Here is a 27,968-nt window from a genome sequence, read left to right as displayed (position 1 = left end):
TAGGGTGAGAAGAGAGATTGGACATGACAAAATAAAACAGGTGATGGAGGGTTTATATATCTGGTTGTGCTCAGGAGCTTTTCTACTATAAGACATCTAGGCATTAGAGGACTTGAAGCAAGGTGATAATATGATCAGATCTTGAATGCTCACGTCACAGTGTGAAGGATGCTTTGAAGGGATGTGACCCTGGAGGGATGGAGGCCATTGGGACTGCTAAGTGGTCGGCACTAGCATGGAGCAGGCTTGAGCCATGGCCATGGGATCGGAAGAAGGGACGCATGTGACAGGTGTTCAGGAGTTAGAATCTACAACACATAGTTACCATTTAGCTGTAGGATGTGAGAACGGTGAAGAGAAGACGTCCCAGATGGAGCAGGTCTTGGAAGTAGAATGTGATTTTAATCCCGTAGAATTGGAGATTTTCAAGAGGAGAATCAAGAGTCATAGGGACTCCAGTGAGGAACTCGAGTCAGGAAATACTGGTTTGTGAGCCATCAGCATTCTGGTTATGTGGTTGAAAAGTGCATGAAGCACACCTGTGGAGATGTGAAGGGAAGAGAAGACAACCAAAGGCAGAACTGGTGAGGCACTGGTGTTTGGAGGGCGGGCAGAGGAAAGGAACCACCAAAGGAACACAAGAGAGGAGCAGCCAGAGAGGGAGGAGGAAAACGAGGAGAGGGTGCTGTTGAGAAGCCATGTCTTAGAAAGACACAGAGTTTGATCTTGCAGAAGCAAAGCAGGAAGGAATAAAGGAATCCACTAAATTTGACAGTAGAGCTCTCTGATAACAGAAGAATGAGATATAATTTTTTTTTTTTTTGCAATTCAATTCGGCAACCAAGTATTTAAAAGATTCAAAATAACAACAATACCTAGTGCTGGTGATGATGTGATTGAAAGGGCACTCTTGGAAACTGTCTGCAGAAGTGTCATTGGGTATAGTCCTTGTATTAAATTTTTAAGCATATATTCTTCATTCCTTCAACTAAACCTTTTTATTTTATCTGAAAGAAATACAAGGATCAGTGTGCAGAGATAACCATGTGGGGTTGTTCAATGCAGAGTTCTAATAACGGTTAAACCTGGAAGCAAACTGCATGACCATTGGCAAAAGGGGTAAAACAATCCTGACAGTGCAACTATTCAAAAGAATGAGGGAGATTTACATGTGTGCATTTAGAAAAATGTCCTCCATAAATCCCAATGAAAGGAAACAAGCAGGTTACAAAGAGTACATACTGTAAAATTCCATTTCTGTTAATATGTATTTATCTGTGCTTTTTTTTAGTATAGTTGACACAATGTTACATTAGTGTCAGGTGTACAACTTAGTGATTTGACAAGCTTTACCCTTTTTATTTTTATTTATTTATTTATGTATTTATTTATTTATTATTTTTTAAAGATTTTATTGCTTTTTAAGTAATCTCTACACCCAACGGTGGGGCTGAAACTCACAACCCTGGGGCACCTGGGTGGCTCAGTCGGTTAAGTGTCTGACTCTTGATTTTGGCTCTTGGGTCGTAATCTCAAGGTCATGAAATTGGGCCCCACATCGGGCTCCACACTGGGTATGGAGCCTGCTTAGGATTCTCTCTCTCCTTCTCCCTCTGCCCCCCACCACCGCTCTCTCTCTGTCTCTCTCTCTCTCTTTTTTTAAATACTTTATTCATTTGAGAGAAAGAGAGAGAGCATGAGCAGAGGGGATAGGGGACAGGCAGAGGGAGAGGCAGACTCCCAGCTGAGCAGGGAACCCAATTTGGGGCTTGATTCCAGGACTTGGCGATCATGACCTGAGCCAAGGGCAAACACTTAGCCATCTGAGCCACCCAAGGGCCCCTCTCTGTCTCTAAAAAAAAAAAAGAGTCACATGTTCTACCAACTGCCCAGGCGCCCCTATGCTTTTTATGTTTTTAATCAATGATGGAAAGAATATAGAGTAAAAAGTTAACAGAAGTTTTCTGGGGAATAAAATTGGAGGATTTTTTTACTCTCTGGATATTGTTAGAATTTTATATCAAACTGTAATAGAGGATTTATGATCCAACTACAATAGATATTTTCATGATAGGAGGTCATTATTAATATTTGCCAGAGAACCTACCAGAAGCTTGACTGCAGTGGGTTTCAAAGTAAGGAGAAGCTGAGGAGGTGGTGGGACATTGTTTTTCCAGGAACCTGATCCACACGTGGGAAAGAGAAGTGGCTGATAGAGTGGACCCTGGTAGAAAGAGGAAGTTATTTTTAAGAATGGACAGACTTAAACATGTGCAGAGACAGTGGGGCAGAGAGGAGTAGAGAGCAGTAGGGGATGTGTGGGGGGAGGGAGGTATCTGTGGGCAGAGTCTCAGAAGGCCAGGTGGAGGAATTCATCTTAACCCAGAGGCAACACCTTTTCCTTGATAAGGGGGATCAGTCCTCTTCTCAAGGATTTAAATTCTGTCTCATAAGAAAATGAGATGATGTGTATTTTTTTAAATTAAAAACTTTGGGGTGCCTGGGTGGCTCAGTCAGTTAAGCGTCTGACTTTGGCTCAGGTCGTGATCTCTGGGGTCCTGAGACTGAGCTCCACATTGGGCTCCCTGCTCATTGGGGAGCCTGCTTCTCCCTCTGCCTCAGCCCCTCCCTCTCGCTCATTCACTCTCTCGCTCTCAAATAAATAAATAAAATCTTTTTTAAAAAAAACCGCTGTAGTACAGACAGAGTGAAGAAAGCCAGTTAGGGAGCTTAATCAGTTCTAGGGGAATTTAAAGTGGAGCAATGATTTCCTCCTTTGTGGGGTGGGGAAGTCAGAAACGAAGTCTGGCCAGAGCTGGTCCTGGCTCTGAGTCTTGACTGAGAGACCCCCAACTCTGCTTGCACGGCAAATGTATTGTGACGCATCATGACTAGCAGGGAAATCTTGTGGTTGGCCCAGGCCAGTGACATCTTAGTATTTTTGGGTGTAATCAGAATTCTGCCTCCTTGAAAGCCTGGGGAGCCCAAAGACCTGGGGTGTAATATGGATATATCTCTTGCTTAAGAACACGCCCTCTTTCCTTCCCTCCCAAGGTTTGGAAGCACAATTGAAAGCTGGAGACCCGAGATGGTTGCCGTGAGCCATGAAAACCTACAAAGCGCCTGGCGGTAGGTGACCGTCAGAGATTGAACCTGCTATGTCTGAGGGCAGCCTCTGTGGTGCTGTTTGCTCTGTTCCCCTCTCCAGCAGAATCCCCTCCCTCCCACTCCCTCCGGGGCCTCACGGCTGGCCTCCCTCAGCAGCGGGCCTCCCTCAGCCAGCCCTCCTTGCCTCCCAGGTGGGCCCTGACTCTGCGGTGTCAAGGCAGCAGGAATGTCCTCAGCGCCCTGCGGAAGGCTGTGGAAGTGGACTTCAGGGACAAAGACAAACACCAGTCACAGGGCATCTACCTCTTCACGGGGGGCATCCCTGACCAGGACATGGTGGGTAGGCCTTGTCCTGGGCATCCTTTGCGACCCTACATCTTCTGCTGGATGGATGCCTAGCAACGGGTTCTCTAGCCTGAGTTTCCAAACTAGACTTAAATGTGCAGAAGAGTTACCTGGGGATGTTGTTAAAATGCAGATCCTATTTCTGAAGGCCTGGCCTGGGACCTGAGAGTCTGCCTTCCTAGCAAACTCCCAGGAGATGTCCATGCTTCTGGTCCCCTGACCACACTCGGCGTGAGCAGGCTCTCGGGTCCGCTCCTGAGCCATGCCCTATTAAGACAGAGAAACTGTGGCCCAAGCTCAGTTATCCTTCCATCCTCAGTGCCACGCACTAGACCAGGCACCCAGTAGGCCCTGAGGAAAGAGGATTAGGCTCAGCGGACCTGAGACCAGCCCCTCCAGGAGCCCTCAGTTGTGGGGCCCTCCCGCCCTGTCTCCCCCCACAGCCCGTGGTCAGCGCCTACATGGCCGAGGCCTGTGGGGGCTGCGACCTCCAGCTGAACGTGTGTCTCTTCTACGTGGGCGAGCCTCAGATGGACATCACGCCCCCTGCCCACTATGCCAGCCGCACTGACACGGCCGCCGCCTACCGAGAGGTCACCCAGGCTACCGCTGGGCGCTTCCACTGGTTTGGAGATACAGGTGCGTGACAGTTGGCAGACCCTTCCACCTCCTGCCTTCCAGAAAGTTGTCTCAGTACCAACATAGCTCCCTGTGCCATAGGTGTGTTCCAGAAAAGGGGCCTGTGGAAATCCCATTCAGAAATCTCCAGAATTCCTATTCTGGAGACGGAGGGTGGTGAGGGCCACACAATGATGTGAACGTACTAAATGCCACTGAACTGCACACTTCAAACACGGTTCAAATGGGGGGCTCCTGGGGGGGCACAGACAGGTAAGCATCTGACTCTTGGTTTCAGCTCAGGTCCTGATCTCAGGGTTGTGAGATCGAGCCCCGCACTGGGCTCCACACTCAGCGCAGTCTGCTTGAGATTCTCCCTCCCTCTCCCTCTGTCCCTCCTGCTCTCTCTCAAATAAATAAATAAATCTTTTTTAAAAATGGTCCAAATGGCACATTTTATGTTAAGTGTATTTTACCACAATTTTTTAAAGTAAAAAAGAAAAAAAAAGTAAACCTACTTAAAAATATTGTATTTATTTATTTTTTAAATAAGCTCTATGCCCAACGTGGAGGTTGAACTCACAACCCCGAGATCAAGGGTCGCATGCTCTCTGGACCGAGCCAGCTAGGTGCCCTGACTTAAAAATATTTCAAGATGTCACAGCTGGAAGGGGCCTTCAGGGTCTCTTAATTGAGCGTTTCCCAAAAAGTGGTATGTTTGCAACAGGAGGTTGGCAAGACAGGTGAATGTGGAACACACAGCGTCACTTTCTTTTATTGCTATAGTTGTAGGGGATCAGAAGATGCCACCCCAAAATAAGCCACCGTGGCATAAGGACTAGTTTGAGCTGAAGACAACTGAGAAACAGCGACGAAGTTCTCCGCCCTCCTCCCACCCCCATTTGCCTAAAAGCAGGACATAGATTTCCATCTTAGGTGTCTCCCTCTCCTGTGCCAGGAAGAGGAGGAAAAGAACTGGAGACAACAAACCTTACTAAAACAAGCTTATCTTCCCTCAGTTCCCTCCCTGTGTTTTCCTTTCCACAGCCAGCCGCCCCCCCAAGACCCTAACCCCTTTCCCTTTGTCTTGTCACTTCCCTATAAAGGAGCTGTCCTTGATTTTTGTTGTTGCTGTTGTTTTTAAGATATTATTTATTTGCGAGTGAGAGAGAGAACTTGTGAGCTGGGGAAAGGTAGAGGGAGAAACATTCCCCGCTGAGCAGGGAGCCCGAAGCAGGACTAGATCCCAGGACCCTGGGATCATGACCTGAGCTGAAAGCAGAATCCTAACGACGGAACCACCCAGGTGCCCCGAGCTGTCCATGGTTAAGATGCCATACAGGCCCCAACTTCCAACCACACCCTCTGAGTTACTGAGTTTCTCCTGCCTGTGTGCATGCTACCATGTTAGGAAACTCTGTTTTTTTTCTTGTTAATCTATCTTTGTCAGTTTTATTCTCCCAGCTGGAGAAATCTAAGAGAATAGAGGAAAAGGTTTTTTCCCTCCCCTAAGAAGTTATTTGTCTATTTTAAAGTTTCATTAAAAAGTGCTAACTTTGGGACGCCTGGGTGGCTCAGTCAGTTAAGCGTCTACCTTTGGCTCAGGTCATGATCCCAGGGTCCTGGGATTGAGTCCTGCATCAGGCTTCTTGCTCAGTGGGGAGCCTACCTCTCCCTCTGCCTGGCACTCCCCCGGCTTGTATGCACCCTCTCTCTCTCTCTCTGTCAAATAAATAAACAAAATCTTTTTTTTTTAATTAAAAAATATAAAAAAGTGCTAACTTTGGAGTACGTGGGTGGCTCAATCAGTTATGCGACCAACTCTTGGTTTCAGCTTGGGTCATGATCTTGGGGTCATGATCTTGGGGTTGTGAGACTGAGCCCTAAGTACAGGTTCTCTCTCTTCCTCTGCCCTTCCCCCCCAAATAATAAATATATTTTTTTTAAGTGCTCACTTTCTGGGGGTGCCTGGCTGGCTCAGTCAGTAGAGCATGTGACCCTTGGTCATGAGTTCAAGCCCCACATTGGACTTAGAGCCTACTTGAAAATAAATAAAAGTTTAAAAAAAAGTGTTAACTTTCTTCTATCAAAAGTGGCATAAATGGGGCACCTGGGTGGCTCAGCCTTTAAGCGTCTGCCTTTGGCTCAGGTCATGATCTCAGGGTCCTGGGATCAAGCCCCACATCAGGCTCCTTGCTCGGCGGGAAGCCTGCTTCTCCCTTTCACACTCCCCTTGCTTGTGTTCCCTCTCTCGCTGTCTCTCTCTGTCAAATAAATAAATAAAATCTTTAAAAAAAAAGTGACATAAATTTTCCTTTTTCTTTTTTAAATTTATTATTTTTTAAAATGTTTTATTTATGTACTTTTTTTTTTTTAAAGTAGGCTCAGGCCCAGCGTGGAGTCCAATGTGGGGCTTGAACTCATGACCCTGAGATCAAGACCTGGGCTGAGATCAAGAGTCAGATGCTTAGCCAACTGAGCCACCCAGGCACCCTTAAGTTTTCTTTTTTATTTATTTTTTTTAAGTTTTCTTTTTTTAAATATACTTTTAAGTATGTTAGATAGACATTATAGTGATCATTTCACAATACATGCAAATGTCCATTCATTATGTTGTATGCATGAAACTAACATGTCAATTATATATATATATGTATACATATATATATATGTATATATATACACGCTTTTAAGTAAACAAAAGTGAACTGATAACATATAAATGAAGGAGGTAATGGTTTAGGTGGTATGCAGATAAGGGGAAATCGTGATGGGGATACAGCAGTGATTGAGGTTTGGGGCACACTAGTACATTCCACCCTCTCTGATTTACAAATGAAGAAATGACTCCCAGGGACATGAGTTACCTGTAGTTACAAAGTTAGTGGCATAGCTGGGGCTGGAACTCTGGGGCCCTGTTACCCAGCTCTTCCCGAGAAAAGAGCTGGACATATACATTTATCATTGGTGATTACTACTAATAATAGCACACACTCTAGAACAGTTATTATATGCCAGACATGGTTCCAAGCATGTTACATATATTATTATTCATTCCTCACAATAACCCTATGAAGTGGGTTACTATTATCTCCATTTTACAGATGGGAAAGCTGAGACACAGAGCCCAAAAGCACACAGGTAATAAGTGGTGGAACCAGGAGTTGAACCCAGGCAGGCAAACTTCAGAGGCTGTCTTCTTAGTCATTACACTCCAGTCCCTCTCAAATAAATCACCAGTATTCACAACAGACACTAAATACTTTAAGTAATCCCAAGGTAGGTCTTTTTATTTACCGAAATAGCAGGACCATCACTCCTAACTCATCCTTTCTCTGGGAGAGAGCAGTTGGCTGGGTGCAGGGTGCCGGGGCCCAGGGCCAGTCCCCCTGCTGGGAGCCTCAGTGTACCTGCCCATCCCCCTCACCGCTGGGTGGCGTAGGGGTGGGGGCTGGTCAGTTCAGGTCACCTTCACACGCCCTGGTGTGTATAAATATGGACGCTTGCCAGGATCTACACCCCTCTTCCATACTCACAATATGCTTTGTGTCTAGGTATTTACGAAAGTGATGACATCAACGCCATCATGTCTGAGATGGAAAAGGCTCTCAACTACTCCCAAAAGGTATGCCTTAGGTGTGGGGCAAATGACTACGCTTCTGTATTAGTGTCATGGAGGCTGCCATATAAAGTACCACAAACTAGGCAGCTTAAAGCCAGAGACATTTATCCTCTCAGTCTCAGAGGCCAGAAGTCTGAACTCAAGTTGTCAGAGGCCATGCTCCTACTGAGGGCTCTGGGTAGAATCCCTCCTTAACCCTTCCTAGCTTCTGGTACTGGCTGGTGTTTAAAAAAATTGTACTGGATGCTTGTAAAAATGGCAAGGAAGACTTTATCCAAGACTACTGTAGTAGAGGAGAGAGACTGAACTCAGCTCTGAATATAGCCAAGATAGCTGGGGATTTATAGCCAATTTATAGCCAATATAGAGAAAGTGTCAGTGGATAGAAATTTACTAAGAGGAACTTAATTAGATATTAAGGGTAGGGAGATTCTTGCCAAACAGGCTTAACAGGATTCTTTGCTAAAATTGGTTCTAATAGGCCAAAGTCAAGGCTGAGTCAAGAAGAGTGCTCAGAGGAGCCCAACTGAGGTGTCAGAGTCCTTGTCACCAGCAATCCTTGGCATTCCTTGGCTGTGGCAACACAGCTCCCAGCTCTGCCTCCACCTTCGCAAGGCTCCCCTCCCCCTGTGTGTGTCTGCATCTCCTCTCCTGCAGGGATGCCTGTCCGGTTGGATTAAGGGCACACCCTTCTCCAGTAGGACTTCATTAACTTACATCTTAATTACATCTACAAAGACCCTATTTCCAAGGAAAGTCACATTCACATGGATGGGGGTTTGGACTTCCACATATCTTTCTGGGGAACACAACTCACCCCATATCAGCTTCCCTCCCATATCCTGGTCCACTGACACCCAAGGCTTTGGATGAGCATGGGAGTTTCCTATAAGTCATGGTTAAGGTCTGTGTGCTATACATCCTGGCCTCCTTGGAGTTCCTTGAATGCATGAGCTCATTCCCAAACTCATTCCTTAACTTGGGGCCTCTGCACCTGCTCTTTTCTCTGCCTCATCCCCTCCCAGATGGCCCATAGGTTGCTCCTTATCATTCAAGACTAAAATGTTACTTCCTCAGGGAATGGTGTTGAGCAATTCCAGGTGAGATGAGAGGGGTAGAAAGGGGCCGGTGGTGTCAGGAGCCATGAGAACAGAGATTAGGGAATGGACATGGAGCATTTAAGGAAGAATTGACCAAATTTATGGCAATGAAATGCATGGGGCGAGGAAGAAGAATTCCAGAGTAACTTCTGCGTTCCTTGCCAGGGGACACGGTAGACGGTGTTGCCATTGACCAGGAGAGAGAAAACAGGAGAGGATCCTGTCGGGGATGCAGGGAGGGTGGGCCTAGGACAAAGGTGAGGTTTTGGGGCTTGTGAGCTGACATTTAAATGGGGGTCCTTGAGACGGGGGAGAAGTTAGGGGCTGGAAGGAGATGTGGAGCAGTTCAAGCCCTGGGGGTAGACAGATAGCATGAGGGGGGTCATGGTCAATGTGGAGAGAAAGGAAGAACCTGTGAAGGAGACTTGGCCTGACTCACATTTTCATTGCAGCCATTTGCAGGGTGACATCCCCCTGACCAGAGTGTGAGCTGGGAGGGCAAGGCCATAGTTTCAGGTTCCTTTCCCCCATGTCCACTGGACTGGCCCATCTGTGACTCCCTCAGCCATGCCTCAGCTGCCCTCCCTGGAGGGACGCCTCTCTGGGGCTTTGTTTAACCCTTCTCAAGTGCACCTTAGTCTGTCCCCTCACCTGACAAACATTCGCAAAGTGTTAGTGGGCAATAATGGTTTAACTCACCCTTCCTAGGATGAGATTTACATTCAAAAGGTGTCTTCATTTGCTTTGAGAATTACTGGAGAAGCTTCCAGGCACTAGAGAAATGTGGAACCAAGTGTTACACCACTGTTCGGCCAGCATTGGCCCCGGGTATGTGGTGAGCTCATGGGCATATGTGGTTGCTGGGTCCACAAACTGAAAACACTGGCTTTGGACCAGACCCGCCTGGGTTTGAATGGAAAGTCCTCTACATACGAGTAGTGTGGCCTTGGGCATGTCCCTTAAACTCATGGAGCTTTAGGTTCCTCAACTATAAAATGGGGCTAAGATAGCACTTGCCCTAAAAGCATAGTTGGCGTGTCTTGTTGGCAAGAGGGTTTGAGACCCCCAGGCATTGACTAGCTTAGTGCCTGAGGCATCCCAATAATACATGGGACTTACTATTAATAGGATTGATCCATAGTGCTCTCAGCCCCAGGAGGCATTCTAGGGACTGAAAGAGGAGTCCAGAGGCCCCAGTGGGCCCAGTCTCTCCTGGTGTGTGTGTGTGTGTGTGTGTGTGTGTGTGTGTGTGTGTGTGTGCGCGCACGTGCGCCCTGCTTGGAGGCACACCACGGCTGGAGTGCTGCTAACCCTCCCAATCCCCGTTGCAGTGTGCCTTACTGGTGTCCTCCCTGAAGAACCAGTCTGGAAAAGAACAGGAAAGTGCAGTCCTCCTGAAAGAAAAGCCAAAGATTTTCAAGCAAAGAAGTCAGCCCAAGAAACTCTGTTCTTCCAAACCCACAACTCCCTCGGTGGCCAGAATGGTTTGACTCCCCTCCCTAATAACACACAGAGGACTTCATTGCCACCTTGTCTCCTGGTCTTTCCTAGATCTTGAAATGGCCTGGGCCAGGCCCCCCAGACCCTAGGGCCAACAGGGGTGGGGACAGGGGCAGGGTGCTCAGGGGTGAGTGTCCCAAGGGTGCCTCCAGCCCTGGCCTCCCGGGGGAGGAACTCCTCTGGGGGACTTGCTTCTCAGGTCTGGGGGACCTGCTTCTCAGCTGTGGGGGCATCTCTGGCCTCCTCTCCACCCACCTTTGACTCTGGCTGGCTGTCTCAGCTTTGTTCCCTAGCTGGTGCTAAGGACTCCATGGAATTGGCACCTACCATGACATCTGACGGCTGTAAGGCAGGAGGGCTTATCCTGGAGGGTCTCTCGGGGGCAAAGGAACCGGGGTCTTAGGATATGTAACGGGCTCCTGCTACCACAGCTACTGCTGCCCAAGGCTTGGCGGAGGCCCATAGGACTCAAGGGTGACCCTGTGCCTGCTCGGGCCTTACCCTGTCACAGCCTGTCGCATCTGTGTGGCATAAAATACCCACCCTACTACAGAAATCAGAAGGACCTCAGAGGCCCCCAGACTCCAGGGCTTGTGCGCAGACAGGCAGATATCCAGAGCCCTGCAGCACGTCACTGATGGACAGATCCTTGTGAACACAGTGCATTTGCAGAATGAGGGAATCCATCCAGGTCCTGTGTAGCTTACTGCCATCTCATTCAAAGACCTCCACCAGGTTCCAGTAGTCAGCCCAGAGGCAAATTCTGGGATGAAACCTGAGAGTCTCGGGGGCTGCCTCTTGGGCCTTCAGTGCTTCCTGAACTGACTCTGCGAAGAGGCTCAGGCCATACCAAGGCCTCCGAAGAGCCTCCTAGAGCCAGGGCCGGGGGCTCCCTCGGGTGGCAGCCACCAAACCTTTTCCACAAGAGCTCGCCCAGTGATGTGAGCTGGTCCAGGGCCCCAGGTGACTTCTTCAGCCATCGTCACTTTTCCCCTTGTGCCCAGTGAGGAAGAACTCCTCCCTTAAAACTCAGGTACCCTGTAGGGCACAGAACTTACCTGAATGGTTGTTTATCATGCTAGAGGCCAGAAATCCCAGTCCAGTAGGAAGAAGGGCAGGTAACGGAGGAATTCTGGCAAATCCCACGGGTGTCCTAGCATGCCCTCCCTTGCTGTTATTTTTTTTTCAAAGATTTTATTTATTTATTTGACAGAGAGAGAGAGACAGCCAGCGAGAGAGGGAACACAAGAAGGGGGAGTGGGAGAGGAAGAAGCAAGGCTCTCAGTGGAGCAGGGAGTCCAATGCAGGGCTCCATCCCAGGACTCCGGGATCATACCCTAGCCGAAGGCAGACGCTTAACGACTGAGCCACCCAGGCGCCCCCTTCCCTCACTGTTATTAAACACACACCCCACACATGCATACACTTTTTTTTAACCCCAAAACCCACAGTCTCATCTAAATCAACAGCAGGAGATGGGCAAACATGTCTGAGATTCTGCTCCCATGGACCCCTCCCCAACAGGTTCCTAATGGTCCGACTGAGACTGGGGTTTCATCCCAGAATTTGGGAAGCCAAGGGAAGGCAAGGTGTCTGGGCTGGCTCCTGGAACCTGGTGGAGGTCTCTGAATGAGGACAGTGCCTGTGTGGACAGAACCTCCTGGACACTCGACCCCTGGGATGGGAGTAAGCTACACACAGTTTGGGCTTGTCATGGAGAACAGGCCACTGATAGGAAAGACTGCCTCTTTTCTAGAGCCTCAAAGACGACCCTGATAGAGAGAAGAGTTCTCCCTTGCAAGCTAACGGCAAAGCAGGCATCCCACCAGGTAAGGCACGGCTGCGCTCAGGCCGGTGGGTGGCGGGCCTGGCTGAGAGGTGAATTAATTACGATAGTAACTAAAATGACGGGTGATCATGAGGCATGATCACGTGCCAGCCCTTCCATGGAGGTTGACCCATCTAAAGTTTACATCAATCCCACCTGTGTGACAGGTCATCTGTCAGTTCCCCATTTTACTGACAAAGAAACGTAGGCCTAGAGGGGCTGAGGATAATGACCAGCACCAGCTGGTCATGACAGGACATCAGTACGTTTATTACAGTATTCAACTCATAGCACCAAGACCTTGTATCTTATGTCCAATGTCAGAGACATTAGCAGAATGGTCCAGAGCAGAGTGGTGGAGTCAGCAAGACCCGGGTGGAATCTTTGCTCTACCCTTACTGATTCTGAGACCCCTGTACCTCGCCTGTAACCTGGGCCACTATGAAGATAAAACAGGACAGGGGTACGGAAAGCTCTAAGCACCCCCGCCTGGGATACGTCGGTACTTGGCAAATGGCAGGTCTGGCTGTTGCTGCTCCCGGGGAGGCCAGAAGACGTGGGGTAGTCCCAAAGGACCTCAAAGCCATCTTGGAGCCCTATTCAAGGGCGCAGCATGGCTGAAATCGACAAGTCTCTAAGACAGGCTGGACAGCGTCACCGTGTGACCCCCTGAGGCTGCTCCAGCCAACAGGCCACTTGTCCCCTAGCTGCAGCCCCGCCCGTGAGAGAAGGGACTGCAGAACGGAGGAGGAAGACCAAATGGAGGGAAGCAGAGACCGCTCTCTCACTGTTTTATACAGAGTCGGGGAATAACGTGGGTGAGTTGGAGGCTACGCAAACGTCTGGATGGCCCCGTCCTGTAGGAACTGTAGGGTCAGCAGGCCCCGTGGTAGGGAGAGCCTCTCCAGCTGTCCCAGCACATGGGCAGCAGTGCCTGTCCTCAAGCCACTCAGGTCTTCCAGCCCGGGGAAATGGGCGTGCCAATTCTTGACACCACTCACCCTCCATCCATGAGAGGCAGTGTCCTGTGCTCTGAGGCTGATTGGGAAATTGGGAAGGGAGTGGAGATGAGTGTCCTCCGGTCCCTACTGCCCCCCCCATTGATGACTGTGAAATGGTACAAATCCCAGTAAAGATTCACTGAGGTGTGGAGAGGGGAGATTGCAGTCTGCTTCCCCTGATCCACCTAAGAGCTTCCCTTCTACCCTTCAACAAACTGCAGCTAAGGAATTTTCTAGCTGATTTGATTGACAGAGAAATTAACATGCAAAAGGAAGCCCCAAGTGGGGAGGGGAGGAGAGGAACGGTGGAGGGAAGGGAGGTGTACAAGATAACCTCACTCTGTTTCTCCCAGGCTCCGTATACAAGAAGTACCCCCAAGGAAAGGGCGTACGACGGGTTAGCACTTCTATCCAGTTGCCCAGGAAGGATACAGTTTGCTCAAGCCAAGAGGTATGAAGTTCTTGGCACCAGCACATGTCCCTCAAGCAATAATTCCTTCCACCAACCTTCCACCTCTAGGAAAGTGGGCATGCTTGGAAGTGGGGACACACCTGCTTACAATGATTGCTTAATGTGGCAGATGGGGAAAGAGTTAAGTAGACCTATGTTTGAAACCAGGACCTGCCACTTCCTAGCTGGGTGACCTCGGGCAAGTCCTTCAGCTACACTCAATCTCAGTGTCCTCATTTGTAAAAAGGAAGACAGTTGTTCCTGTCTAATAGGATTGGTGAGTAGTTGAAGTCTATTTTGTGTAGATAACTGAGCAGTGTCCATCTTTTGGTTGCAAGCAGCAGAAATCCCCCTTCTTGTTCATATCCTGAAGGTGGAACAGCTTTCTTCCCACAACCATTTATTAAACGTCTGAGCTTGGTTCTGATGGGGCCAATCCCGGAGCCAGGCTCGATGGCCATGAGCCTGACTATCCTTGTATCTGTCACAGTGACAAGGAGACTGATATTATCCTCATTGGTTTAGAGTCTGAACTTCACACCAATCATGGCTTTCCACTCAAATTTTGTGGGAGAGAGTTGAAATTATTGGGGAACCACCAACGCCCACCAGACGAGGAAGTAGCAGTTGCTCCATAAACTGTGTCCCCGTCCCCTGTGTTTCTTGTGCATCTCTCCCCAGCGCAGGGGAAGGAATCCACAGGCAGCGGATACTTGGTGAGGACCTAGAAACCCCACATTTCAAACACAAGACAGATTTCAAACACGAGGTTTTTATAGATGAGTCAGACCATCATTCAATTAAGCCTACATTACCCAAGATAATCGTTCTTTCCTTTATTCTCCAGTGGGTAGCAAATTACGGGCTAAAAAAACTGAAAATGGAAATCTCCAGATACATGGGTCCCAGCTGCACTCATCAAAAGTCAGTCCCGGGGCTGGCGTCAGCCAAATACTGCAGCGTCCTGCCCAGCATAGAAATCAATGTGAGTTGTGGGTTTTGTTGCTGTCCTTCCCTTTCTCCCACCCCCTGCCTGCGATCAGCCACAAGCCGTGCAGTGTGCTGGGGGCACTCCATGTGCGTGTCTGTGCCGAGGCTTCTCTTCCTGCTTCTAGCCACAAAGTGGGATTGCTCTCAGCAAATGGGAAATGCAGATCCCGCTGGAAGAAAAGCCAACCCCTGGAGGGCCTGACACCCCCACCCCCCAATCCCCCCACCCCTGAGCTAGACACACTCCACAGCAGCTCAGGAATTAGAAACAGTTCCTGAGAATGGGGCAGTGGCTGAAGAACTCACCAGAACTCTGTACCCCAGTTCTGTTGATGGTTCTGTCAGGTTGGCGGAGACCAGAGGCTTCCCTCCTCCCCACCCCAGGGAGAGGTGACAGTGTTCTCTAGTTTGTAGTTTTGGGGTAAATTTTTTTTCATTGCTTTGACCCTGGAGCAAGGAAATTTAGTACAAATGACAAACGAATCATTCTCTTTTTGGTTTTTGGTTGTCTTTTTTTTTTTTTTTTTTTTTTTTTTTTAGAAGATCCCACTTTCTATCCTTGCCATTTTACACATTATCAACGTTAGGGGAAACTAGAAAGCCAACAGTAGCCACCAAATTCAAAATTATTCACCAGAAAGGTTTTATGGGTGTTTTATCATGCTGTCTGTCCCCTTCTCTGTCTGTGGTCATCTTTTAGTTTGACATGTTTGGACTTCCTGTCCTACCATTAGGGTTTTCTAATTTAAAATTTAGAGATGCTATGTTTTTTATTATTGGAGTGACCACATTTGCCACAAAACCATCATCCCAATTCCCCTACTCCTTTTAGAATGATAAATCTAGTAGTTTGATAAAAGAAAAAAAGCCTGTAAGCAAATATATACATGCCTAATAGATGTTTTGGAAATTATTAACCACAACCGACTGAACCATTCACGGCAGTGATGGGGATCTGAAGCCATAGCTGATGGGGGGGAATTCGCCTTGGCTTGCCTTAATCCAGGGGATAGTGAGACATATCCAGTGGACGCCCAGGGAAATCGAGGCATACATCACGGGCCTGGAGAAGGTGTTGAGGCGCTATGTCCAGAGGCTGCAGTGGCTGCTGTCTGGTGAGTCTGCCCGCCATCCTGGAGGGTGGGAGCGGCATGAGGGGAAGTGCAAGGTCAACCCCGGGGACCAGGGTCAGTCTTTCCCAGGCAGGTGCACAAACTGTCAGGTCAAGAGTGAGGCCAGGAGGGTCATCCAGGTACAACATGATTTCTGGGTTCCGAGGTCAGGCAAGCTACTGGATGTCAGGGAGGTGGAACATGGGCCAAAGGGCACCAGAGAGAACCCAGACCTGTCTAGGCCCACCCTGCAAGGCCACATCCCCCACCCCTTGCCTTCCTGGACATGACTGGGGTGCTCACTCTCAAGAGGCTCAAGTCAATATTGATTATTGATTGGATCCCACAGAACCGGTCCATGAGGGTAGATATGGGAGGGGTCCTGGCAGAGAAGAATCCCCCCGCTCTTCTGTCCAAAGAGCACCAAGGCCCCTTCGGGGCAGGCTAACGGCAGGGCTGGCCCAGGAGAGCCACACTCACATCCTAGAGAAGGGTGGGCTGGGGATCGAGAGAGGGTCAGAAGCATCAAGTTCAAGAGGCCAGGAAGATAGCTAGAGCTGGACAGGAGGGCGTTGAGGCTTTGGGGACTGGACGGTTCCTGGGACAACAGGAGGAAGGAGTAAAAGAGGCTTTTATAGAGGTCCCTGGGGGGGGCCCCTCAGGATCCTGTGCAAATTCATTAGGTCCAGTCCTCTGCAGTAGAACCTGGTAAAACAGACCATGTGCAGTGGGGTAGAGCGATGACTGTGCTTCCCAAAGCCCCTGGAGGGGGCTTCCAGCTCCAGGTGCAGTTGTCGGGTCAGAGGCTGACGTGGGGCAAAGAGGTCACGTGCCTCCCTCCAATCCCAGTGCACATTCACTGCTGGGAAGGGTGTGAAGACCAGCGATGCCGCTACTCCTTCTTCAGCAGGAGCTGAGTCCCCCGCTCACATACAGGTGCGCACCCCAGTGCCACCTAATACTTCAAACGCCACCAACACTTCAAAACCCAGGGCTACTTCACTTATTCACTCATTCATTCATTATTCAACAAATACGTGTTGCTCTCCTGTCAGGCGCTGGGGAGATGGTGGAAGTTGACACCCCACACAGTCCCTGAGCTCATGGAGCATGCAGTTTAGGAGACAGACATTAACCAAAGAGTCTCACAAATAAGTCTAATGTCACCACAGTGACACGTACAGAGGAGATGGGCATGGTGCCGTGCGAGCCTCTAAGGGGGTGGCAGGCCTGGACAGGAAGATCACGGAGGGCTTTCCTGAGGAGGTGATATTTGAGCCAAGATCTGAAGAGTGAATAGATGTTAGCTGGGCAAAGAGAGGAAAGACAGGCATATCTGAGGTGCTGGGGGGCTGGGGGGTGCTGAATACAAAGACTAAACAGAAACCAGTGTGAGGGACGCCTGGGTGGCTCTGTTGGTTAAGCATCTGGCTCTTGATTTTAGCTTAGGTCATGATCTCAGGGTCGTGAGATTGAGCCTTGAGTCAGGCTCCCTACTCAGTGAGGAGTCTGCTTGAGATTCTCTCTCTTCCTCTCCCTCTGCCCCTCTCCCTACTCACACACACTCTCTCTCTCTCTCTCTAAATAAATTTAAATAAAGAAAAAAAGAAAGCCAGTGTGGCTGAGAATGAGGGCAAGTAAGGATGAGACCATCCCAGAGAAACGAGGCCATTCCCGGGCTTTGTCCCTTGTCCTAAGAGCAATTGGAAGCCACTAAATGTTGTAAATGAGGGGAAAGTGATTGAGCTAGCATGGGCAATGATCCCACTGGTTGTCGGGTAGAATATAAACTGTTGAGGGGATGGAGTGGAGTCAGGTAAACTCACAGTAGCCCAGGGAAAAGAAAGACCAGGCCAGCCGGAAGAGGTGAGGGTGATGGAGATGGATGAAGGAGGTGGAGTCGGAGAGATTGGGGAGGTAAAAACGATAGGGCTTGGGGACTTGCTCTATGTTTCCACCATCCGGTTCCTACAAGGGGTCAGCCGTCCATTTGTGGTTGGAGGTCCCCGGACTGCCTGGATGGCTGGCCATCCTCACAGAACGTCTCGCATGCCTCAGGATGGCTCCCTCTTGTCCTCATGTTGACATGAGTATTGCCAGAGAACACCCCAAAGGAGTCGATGGGCAGGGGTTTCCAGCCAGCTCCGTCCACCTTTTCCTGGAGAGCAGCCCATCTTTTCTGTGGCAGTTTTTCCATTGTTTCTACTACGGCCTCCAGGGAGGTCCCTGAGGTGTGATTAGAGAACGCTGGATGCTTCCTCTTCTGTTCCTTCGGCTTTCCCCTGGGTGACCTCCATATTCAGCCCTGGGGAGCAGGAAGGATAGGGTTAGCAGTTGCCTGGCTAAAGTGTGGATCAGAGGATGTGGGTATGAATGTCAGCGGTCACTGCTGGTCTGTGTGACCCGGGCCAGCCACTGGCCCTCTCTGTTTCCCCTTGGGATGAATCCCAAATCCTTTTACCACGTCACCAGCTTCACTTCTTGTCCCTCTCCCCACGGGTCTCTCCATTCCAGTGGTCCTGAGTCCCTGCATGGGCTTTCTCTAGGTCCCGGAGCACGCCAAGCCCTCCTCCTCCAGCTTAGACTTTCCCAGGCTGTCCCCTCCACACCTCCACCTCTTCCTGCACCAGCTGCCACTCCTCCTGCAGGGGTAGCTCACCCATGGAATTCAGATTCCCCCCACGATGTGCCGCACGACACTCTGTCAGAAGCCTCGGAGAGCTGTAACTGCTGATCTAACATCTGTCTTCCTTGCCCGAGTCTCGGCTCCATGAGGGCTCAGCGCCACGCTCCGCTGATTTCTGTTGACCAGCTGATGGACTCCGTGCTCTGTAACATCTTTCCCAGCTCCAAACAATACTGTAACACTGCTTTGCACCGTCACTCAATTGTAGGGATGGGGAAACTCAAGGCCAGAGCAATTTTTTTTAAGATTTTTTTTTTTTTTTAATTTGAGAGAGAGAGCACGAGCAGGAGGGAGGAGCAGAGGGAGAGAGAGAAGCAGACTCCCCGCTGAGCAGGGAGCCCAATGCGGGGCTCAATCCTAGGATCCCAAGATCATGACCTGAGCCAAAGGCAGATGCTTAACCGACTGAACCACCCAGGCGCCCCAACGCCAGAGCAATTATAACCACTTGTGCAAGTGATCACAGATCCCAGGCAAAGCCACAGCTGAAATCTTGACCTCCCAAAGCCCACAGCACTGACCGGCTCTGCCCTTGGACAACTGACACCCTGCCAACACCACCACAAAGGCCATCTCCCAGTGGGTTGACATTGATCGGTGATCAGTCAGGCAACAGGTGTATTTGGCAGACCTTGTACTTGACAGCTGCTGTGAGAATAACCACCGGGGGGGTGGAGAGGGAGAGACCCCTCACTCCTTCCCTGCCTCTGCCCCCACCACCTTGGAGCAGGGAGCCGCCGACTGTTTGGCACCATTTTGGAGAGCAAAGTGTGCATCCTGGTGGACACGTCGGGATCCGTGGGCCCCCACCTGCAGCAGGTGAAGACGGAGCTGGTGCTGCTGATTTGGGAGCAGCTGAGGAAGCGCTGTGACAGGTGAGAGGCAGGGGCATGAGTGGGTGTGGGGCAGGACGATGAAAGGGGCGGTTTGTGGGGCCTCCCTCTTCACCGTTCACGAGGCCTGGAGGCATAGCTTAACTGAGCAGTAAGGAGCACTGCACCCTTTACAGAAGTATAACAGCCTTTAGAAATCCAGCTCGGGCCCCGGGACGATCGCAGGCAGAGCAAAGGAACCACCAGGTGGCCTTCAATTGTGGATTTCAGCTGAACTTGATTTTTTAAGAGAGTTGGGGTTCAGGGTTGTTTGTTTTCTCTACCCACAAAGGTGGACGCTAGGAGACAGCAGGAGACTCTCCTAGGCTGGGACTCATTCTTGCCCTCTCATTAATAAGAGTAAACATTTATCGAGCACGTTCCACTTGCCAAGCACTTTACAGGCATGATTTTGTTCAATCCTCACAGCGCCCCCATGAAGTATTGCCATTATTATCCCCATTTTTCAGAAAAGATTAGGACTTAGGTTGAGTAATTTGCCAGAGATCACGTACCCTCTAAGTGGCCGAGGTGGGATGTTAATCTATTTCAGTCTCCATCTGGAATCTTAGGTGTGTACCTTCTCCTTCTCCCCGAGGGGCCCCGGGGCTCGCTGTGGGGGCTTGACGCTGATAGGCACGAACAGTCCTCACGGGGGTTACTTCAACCAGCCATGTTCTAGCCACTCCCTTTCACCTCCTCTCTGCCCCCCACCTCTTCTCCCCACTCCCCAGCTTCAACCTGCTCAGCTTTGCGGAGGACCTGCACCTGTGGCGGGACACTCTGGTGGAGACCACTGATGCGGCATGCCACGAGGCCATGCAGTGGGTGACCCACCTGCACGCTCAGGGGAGCACCTCCATCCTGCACGCGTTACTGGCAAGTTCTACTACTGAGCCCAACCCCATCAGCCAAACAGAAATACCCTCACCCCCTATACGGACACTGCACGAGGCTTTCAAATTACAAAGGGCACTTTCAGATTTAATAAGTGTTACCTTTCTCATCTTCCCAACAACCCAGCAAGAAAGGGATTCTTGTTCTCACATCATAGACGAAGACACAGTGGCTCAGAGAGGTTAAGTGACTCGCAGGGGTTAACCAGCCCGGAAGTGGGCTGTGCTCTTTCTCCTAAACCCTGGCAGCCTGCTTGGTCTGTGGTAGGGTGAAGCAGGGGTGGGGCTCTCACCCTTAACAGACAAGTCAGTGGGATCCAATCAGACGCATTTTCCCTGGGAACAGCAGGCAGTTGGTTTTGACCCTTCCCGGTTAGCGCCTATCCCCGACCCCGAGCCAGACAACCTGCCCCTGCTCTTTCAGAAAGCCCTCAGTTTTCACAACGTGGAAGGATTGTACCTCCTGACCGACGGGAAGCCAGATACGAGCTGCAGCCTTATTCTGAGTGAAGTCCAAAGACTCACGGAGAAGAGAGATGTGAAAATGCACACCATTTCCCTGAACGGCTCAGGCAGGTGGGCAAGAAGGAGCCGGTCCGAGCTCTGCTCCTCTCCCTTGGCTGCATGTGTGAGGCCCAGGCCCTGAGCAACTCGCCCAGTCCAGGGTCTCCCCTTAGACCTTGATCTCTCCCGGACCCCCTGACCCATAAATGAGAAATGAGAAGGGCCCGGGCAGGTGTTACGCCAGAGTGAAAGCCCCCTCTCCACCTCCAAGAACCCGCTCTCCCGACTCTTCTCCAGCCTGGAAACGGGTGTGCACGGATTCCTGTGAGCACGCACCGTACTCTCCCTCCTGATGTTCCTCAGGAGCCCACTGGTGACTGTTGGGGGAAAGAGCTCAAAGTAGCATTGTTATGGTTATTTTTACAAACCATCACCGTAGAGGAGCATGTGTCAGACCAGAGAGATTCTGCTCCTTCAGAAAAAGACTTTCATGTTATTGGCAAAACTGTGATGAGTTGGGGGCGTATTTGAGCTGTCTAAACCATGAGCTCCGTACAGGTCACACCCATGTCCCTGCCAGGCCTAACACATAGGAGCAGGCACCGGCTGGATTAAGGACCGTGTGCTGGCCGTGTGTTTTCACGCTCAGTGGTGACATGAAAGCAGCCAATCCGCTTCTTGCCACCACTGGGCCTGTGATGCCAACATGGTCTCAAGGGCCCAGAGCCTCCAGGCCCAAGGCCAACTGCCCGGCAGACTTGAGCTCCCCACGGGCTAGGGGTGCAGGGAGCTTGCCTGGCCAGTCAGCGGGCCTGGCCCCAGCACCTCTGTTCTCCCAACTAGGGCAGCAGCTGACTTCCTGAGAAACCTGGCCGCCCTCACAGGGGGCCGCTACCACTGCCCCGTTGACGAGGACACTCTCCTCAAAATCCATGGCCTGCTGACCAAGGGCTTCGTGGATGAAAGGGTAGGTTTGCGGAGTGACGGAGTGAAGTCTGTTCAAATGTCTCCATGTGATGTCCGCAGAGGTGGGGTTTTTTTCCTCCTCTAACTGGAAAGATCTCTGCTTCTCCTGTGAGACTAGAAAGCATTGGCTAGAAGGGGTTTGGTTTCCCTGCTGCTCTTCCTCTAGCCTGGCTCTCCTCAGGGTGGGAAAGAAGCAGAGTGTGGAGGTGTCGTTTAATAATAGAAGAGTTCAGAGGCGCCTGAGTGGCTCAGTCCATTGGGCTGATTCTTGATTACGGCTCAGGTCATGATCTCAGGGTCGTCAGATCAAGCCCTAAATCGGGCTCTGTGCTGTGCATGGAGTGTGCTTAATATTCTCTCTCTCTCCATCTCCCTCCCTCTCTACCCCTCCCTCCCTCACACACACGTTCTCTCTCTCTCCCTAAAATAAATAAATCAAATTAAATCTTTAAAAAATAATAGAACAGTTCACATTCATCGAGCACTTATTTTGTGCAGGCGCATTGCTCTATATAGACTATCCTTCCAAGCCTCTTGACCATTACTATACCCACTAAACAGATGAATAAATAGGCTCAGTAAGGGATAGGAATACACCTAACGACATAGCAAATGGTAAAGCCGGAGCCCAGACACCCACGCCGTTAACCTCTTTGCTTTGAGTCGCGCCTATTTCCATCTCCTGTGTTCAGTTCATTGAAACACAGATCAAATGACCTAAGAAGTAAATCCCGTAAAGTCACAGCTTCCATCCTGCATGTGAGATAAGAGGAGAATACCAACCACCCTCTTGTGGTCTGACGGAAAAGTTATGCACATGTGTATGCCTTTTAGGAACGCGGTGATGTCAATTATAACACTTTCAAGGCAACAAATGATCAAGTAAGACAAACAACCAGATTTCCAGATTTCTTTTTGGAGGTTAAAGTACATATCACAGGACATGGCATAATTTTTGAAGTCAAATGCTTTGCATAACTCATTCTCTTGCTGATCGTGAAAATTTGTGTTTTTAACGCCAGCCTCTGGAATTCCACTGGTTGAAATAGGAAAAAAGCATGTCTGTGAAGCTTGGTTTTACTAGAAGCAATAGGGAAAGGGCAGAACAGATTTCTCCGAGTAACAGTGAAATAAGGAACATGTACCACTTCTGTTCTGCTGGGAAGACAGGGGCCGACTTCAGTGAAGTTCAGTGACCATCTCAGTTTGCCACGGCCTGCCCACTCCTGACACAGACTCTCAGACACCTTATCTCAAAGTGTCCCATTTGCAGAATGACTGCCTTGGCAGGTGGTGAGCTCTTTGTCCCTGCAGGTATGCAAACCAAGGCCCACAGATTTCCTGACTGGGTGGGAGGCCGCATTTGACTAACTCTAACATTTTTCTGCTGAGATTTTGGATTTTCAGTTGCATGCAGTCATTTAACGGATCTAACTTCGCCTTCCTTCCCCCTTTTCCAAGGATCCCGTGTTGCCACTGTTTGAAGGAGATGATTTAAGGAAATTGGCCCAGGAGATCACCAAGGCCAGAAGCTTCCTCTGGAAGGCCCAGTCCTTCAGGTACGCCCTTCAAGCAGCCCCTCCCACCTGCCTCGTGGCTCCAGCCCACCCAGACCCCGGGCCTCCTCAAGACAGGGTCTACCCTAGTCATGGCAGCCTTCCTCCGAGAACTCCTGCCCTGCTTCTCCCCACCAGGCCCAGAAATCTGGGCATCAAGGGGACCATCTTACTTCACCTCCCATCCACTAGGTCCCGGCTCCAGAAGAAAAACAACACAGAACCAAATGTTACTCCTTTTTAGACAAGCATTCTCAGGTAAGAGGAAGAGATAGACCCTCCATCTTGTAAGTACCCACCAAGGGCCAGACGGCATGCTCTGTTCCATGGACAGTAGTCCCTATGGGGAGGGACCAGAAATGATGCCTTTAAACGGAAAGACCACCCTACAAATAATCACTCACTGAGCACACATTGGCCCTGGGAAAGCTGTAACCCAGAGTTCATCCCCAGGAAACATGATCCCAGGTGCCAGGGCTCCCTGGAAGCTGAGGGAGGGAAGGCTCTGCCATCCTGGGTCCACCCTAACGTTCCCGCCCTGTCCCCCAACACACCCTACACTCCAGCCACAGAATTGTCACTCACTGGGAAGCTCTGCACCAAGCCCTGCCCGGAACGCCCTTCTTAGCACCCTCTGCCTGGTGACTCCTGCTGATCCGAATGGCCTCAGCTCCACTGTGAAGATGTCCCTGAGGCCCATCAAGAGCTGGGAGCCTCCAGCCTTCCTTCCATTGCATCCTGACCAAACATCCCTTTTCACAGCAGTGACATGTAGCACTTATTATGCCCAGCACTCCGTGTCATGCTTCCTTGCTTCCCTGCCAACTCTTCTGGACTGTGAGCTCCCCCAGGACGAGGCTGGTGTCCTCACCATCTCTAGGTCCCCAGAAGCTGCCACGGGGCAGATGTAGTAAACTGTCATCATCCGGCTCAGTTGTGGGAGCCCAGCTCCAGAAACCAGCCAGAGGATGTCATTTCTACCCTGATCCCCTCACTCTGTGCTTCCCACCACCCTGCTCCACGGGGGTGATGCAGACTCACCATCAGCCCATCTTGGGAGAAGAAACAAGTAGGCCTTACCACCTGTTCCCCTCCCTGTTCAACCAAACTGAATTAAAGTCTGCTCTGGAGCTGAGTCCAGAGAGAGCGCTCTGCTCAAGCAGTGAAAGTCAGGCTGGGTCCACTGGGCTCAGCCCTACTCTGTGCATATGAAATGAGTATGTCATGTATTATGTGGTCTGGGGATCACTTTCTGAGACAAAAAGTTGCTTATATTTAATTAAATAGGACCAAAATGACTTTTAAGCTGAAGTGATGATTGGTTCATCTGTATGTGTGTCTAAGTTGTTGGTGATATAAAACTTTATTAGAAGATTCATATGCAGGGGCACCTGGGTGGCTCAGTTGGTTAAGCATCTGCCTTTGGCTCAGGTCGTGATCCCAGAGTCCTGGGATTGAGCCCCACGTCGGGCTCCCTGCTCAGCAGGGAATCTCCTTCTCCCTCTTCTCCCCGCTTGTGCTCTCTCTCCTATCTCTCTCAAATAAATAAATAAAATCTTTTTTAAAAAAAGATAAAAAAAGATTCATATGCAGAAAATATGAAGAACTCCAAAAGTTCTTCATGTAGAAATAGGATAAATGTCTTTATAAGAAATAGATAATAAGATAATAAGAAAAAGATAAATATCCTAATTCTTTTAAATGGACAGAACACTCAAACAGGTACGAATGGAGAATAGGTCTATGAAAAGGTGCTCAACAGCTTTACAGTGACATGCAGATTAAAACCACAATGGTATACCACTGCACACCCACCAGAATGGCACAAAGTAAAAAGACTAACAATATCAAGATACGGAGCAACTAGAACTCTCATGCATTGCCGGGTGGAGTGGGGGCAGTGTAAATTGGTTCGACCACTTGGTAAAACTGTGTGATAATTTTTGCTGAAGGAAAACGTACGCCTACTCTATGACTCAGCAATTCCACTCCTAGAGAAACCAGTGCATGTATTCCATAAAACACATATACGAGAATGTTTATAGCAGCTTCATTCATAAGAGCCAAAAATTGGAAACAACCTAGATGTCCACCAATGGTAGAATGGGCAAAGACATTGTGATACATTTGTACGATCTGATACATTTGTGAGACATTGGTACAGTGTACGTTTCTACACATCAATTTTAAAAAGGAGCTACAACTACATTCAACAAGATGCCTCACTCTTACGAACAATGTCCTGCAAAAGAAGAGTACATAGTGTGTAATTCCATTTATATCACGTTCAAAACTCTCGTTGGCAATAGAAGTCAGAATAGTGGTTACCCTGTGGTAAAGGGCATACTGAAGACATCTGGGGTGCTGGAAATGTTCTAGATCTTCATCTAGGAAGTAAAAATTCATCAATTGTTTAAAAAAAAAACCCAAACAAACCACAGTTCACTGAAGCTTGACAAGCCCTGGCTTTGGCCAGGCTCCACGCTGGGCCCAGGGAGGCAGCAGTGACCACAGCCCCTGCCCCCGTGCATCTCGGTCTGGTCACTGGCTCGGGTAGCTGCCCTTCCGCGTCACCTCTACGGACATAGAGAAAATGACCTCTGGTGTTTGTATTGCTTTGCTGGTGTTGTCGTAACAACTACCATATAACAACATACCACAAAATAAGCGGCTGAAACAACAGGAACGGATCGTCTCCAGCTGAAGAGGCTGGAAGCCCGAGATCAAGGTCCTGCCAGGGCCCGGTTCCCTCTGAAGGCACTCGGGAGCCTCTGTGACAGGCCCCTCTCCTGGTTCCTTGTAGTTCCTTGGCTTGTGGCAGCCTAACTCCAATCTTCACATGATGCTCTCCCTGCGTGCACATCTGGGTCCAAATTTCCCACTTTCATAAGGAGGCTGGTCGTACTGGATTAGGCCCTGCTCCCTATTACCTTATCTTTCATGACCACAAGATCTGCAATGACTCTATTTCCAAGGTCACACTCTGAGGTACTGGAGGTGAGGATGTCAACATGCGAATTGAGGGGATGGGGGTGGTGGGAGGGGGGCAGGTACACAATTCAACTTGTAACTATGGACAACAACAGCCAGCTGGGCCTGGGGATATGAGTCCCCAGGCCCAGCTGGTGGGAGAGGAGAGGCTGGTCTTTGGGAACGGAGTGATGGACATGGTCTGGACATGGTTTGGGAAACAGCGAAGCACAGGACCTCGGTTTGAATCCCAACCTCTTATACAATGATAACAGTTGCCGTGGGCTGAGCACTGACTGGCCAGGCACCATACCCTGCATATAACAATGTCCCACTGTAAAGCACGTGACTTTTCCAATTTTCGGATGAGGACACGGAGTCTGGTAGCTGCCCAGAAACACAGAGCAAGAAAGTGGCAAAGCCAAGATTCACAGCCAGGGCTGACCCCCATGGCCTTTTCCCACCACACTCCGAGCCTCTTTCCATCTCTCTGATCCTGTTTCCCCACCTCTAAAATTGGGCCAAAACAGAGTTGTGATGATTCGGCAAGATACCTTACCACCCGGCACACAGCATGCATTGGCCAAGACTTTCTTTTCTCTTCCCCACACGGGTGCAGCCTTTCCAGTGGCCTCTTCAGGTGGAAGTGACCAGGCCTCTGGGTTCAGGGCTCAGAGTCAGCCCTCAGAGCTCCTATAGGAGCAGCGCCAGCTGCCAGGCGCATGCCTGCCACCTGCAGAGGGCTTCTCCAGGGATGCTGTGATCCAGCGGGGCCCCAGCACAAAGCCCCCATTAAACGTGAAATGACCGCATCAGAGGACGGATGAACCCAGAGATGGGTGGGAGAATACGAGAAAGGAAGACAGATTGGTGAACGGGAGGAAAGAAAGATACATGGAATGACTGGATGGATGGAAGGCTGGGTGGATAGGTGGAAAGACAGAATGAGGGATGGATGGATAGATGAATGGACACACACACAAAAATTGCGTGCGAAAATGGACGAATAGGCAAAAAGGTGAATAGAAGAATAGTGGGGTGATGAATAGGTGGCCGAGGAAGAGAGGAGGGCAGGCTGCAGGCTGCCCGGAGAGGAACGTGCAGGGGTGGAGGGGGGAACAGACGGGTGGGGAAGGGGGTGAAGAAACATTGTTTCTTGTTCTAGGACCACTGTGCGGCAGGATAGGCCTGGCGCGCAGGCGCTTTGCGTCCTAGGCCCATTGCACCCCCTGCCTGTTCGACCGGTCTCAGTTTCCTCGCTGTGAAAGCCTGCGGCCGCCGCCCTAAGCAACGCGGGCGTTCTCGCGCAGGGAGCGGGCGGCGCGGAGAGCGAGCGGAGAGGGCACGGAGAGCGGGAGGCGCGGGTGGGGCGGTGCAGGGCGAGCGAGGGGCGGGCGCTGCGGGGCGGTCCCGGTGCCCAGCCTGGCCCCGCCCCGGGAGGCGGCCGCCCCGCAGCGCCCGGGCTCCGTGCTGAGACCGTGGACGGAGCGCCGGGAGCACGCAGCGCCGCGGGAGCCCGACCCGGTGAGCGCAGCGGAGGCTGCGGGGGCTCCGTGGGCAGGGGGAGTGGTGAGGGGGTCCCCAGAGGACACGCCCGGAGCTTCCCGGCTGGGGCTGCTCTCGGAGTGCGGGGCACCCTCTCCCGGAAGTCCCGCGAGGCAATACGGCCGGGGTGGGTCCCTGACGCCCCTTCCCCAGTTCCTTTCACCAAACCCCACTCTGGGTCCCCAGTGACCTGAATCCAGGCCCACCCATTTATTGAGATCCCATCAAAGTTCGCGAATGTTCTCTGAGCCTCACTTTCTAGCTCTGGGTGATGGGAACAGTAGCCTCTAACGCTCAG

At 50.4% G+C, this 27,968-nt stretch overlaps 1 protein-coding gene across 6 annotated transcripts in view; it reads left to right on the top strand.

Annotated features, from left to right (window-relative positions):
• Window positions 1–24,466, top strand: part of VWA3A (von Willebrand factor A domain containing 3A) — a 61,977-nt gene extending 37,511 nt beyond the window's left edge. For all 6 annotated transcript variants that reach the window (XM_087869879.1, XM_087869888.1, XM_087869893.1 and 3 more), the window contains 17 exons: window positions 3,055–3,129; window positions 3,300–3,444; window positions 3,897–4,092; window positions 7,626–7,696; window positions 10,125–10,277; window positions 12,050–12,122; window positions 12,829–12,939; window positions 13,476–13,573; window positions 14,421–14,558; window positions 15,570–15,678; window positions 19,092–19,236; window positions 19,968–20,112; window positions 20,554–20,705; window positions 21,477–21,600; window positions 23,061–23,158; window positions 23,348–23,413; window positions 23,722–24,466. In XM_087869879.1, coding sequence (XP_087726005.1) covers window positions 3,055–3,129; window positions 3,300–3,444; window positions 3,897–4,092; window positions 7,626–7,696; window positions 10,125–10,277; window positions 12,050–12,122; window positions 12,829–12,939; window positions 13,476–13,573; window positions 14,421–14,558; window positions 15,570–15,678; window positions 19,092–19,236; window positions 19,968–20,112; window positions 20,554–20,705; window positions 21,477–21,600; window positions 23,061–23,158; window positions 23,348–23,399 — 1,885 coding nt within the window. In that variant the 3' untranslated portion in view covers window positions 23,400–23,413; window positions 23,722–24,466. The remainder of the gene's footprint in view (window positions 1–3,054; window positions 3,130–3,299; window positions 3,445–3,896; window positions 4,093–7,625; window positions 7,697–10,124; window positions 10,278–12,049; window positions 12,123–12,828; window positions 12,940–13,475; window positions 13,574–14,420; window positions 14,559–15,569; window positions 15,679–19,091; window positions 19,237–19,967; window positions 20,113–20,553; window positions 20,706–21,476; window positions 21,601–23,060; window positions 23,159–23,347; window positions 23,414–23,721) is intronic.
• Window positions 24,467–27,968: the final 3,502 nt, after the last annotated feature.

This window comes from Ursus americanus, chromosome 2 (assembly GCF_024610735.1).
Source record: "Ursus americanus isolate L20-20 chromosome 2, mUrsAme1.1.p, whole genome shotgun sequence".
Lineage (NCBI taxonomy): Eukaryota > Metazoa > Chordata > Mammalia > Carnivora > Ursidae > Ursus > Ursus americanus.
Note: the sequence above shows the minus strand (reverse complement) of the source record. Positions and strands in the feature narration are given on the sequence as shown.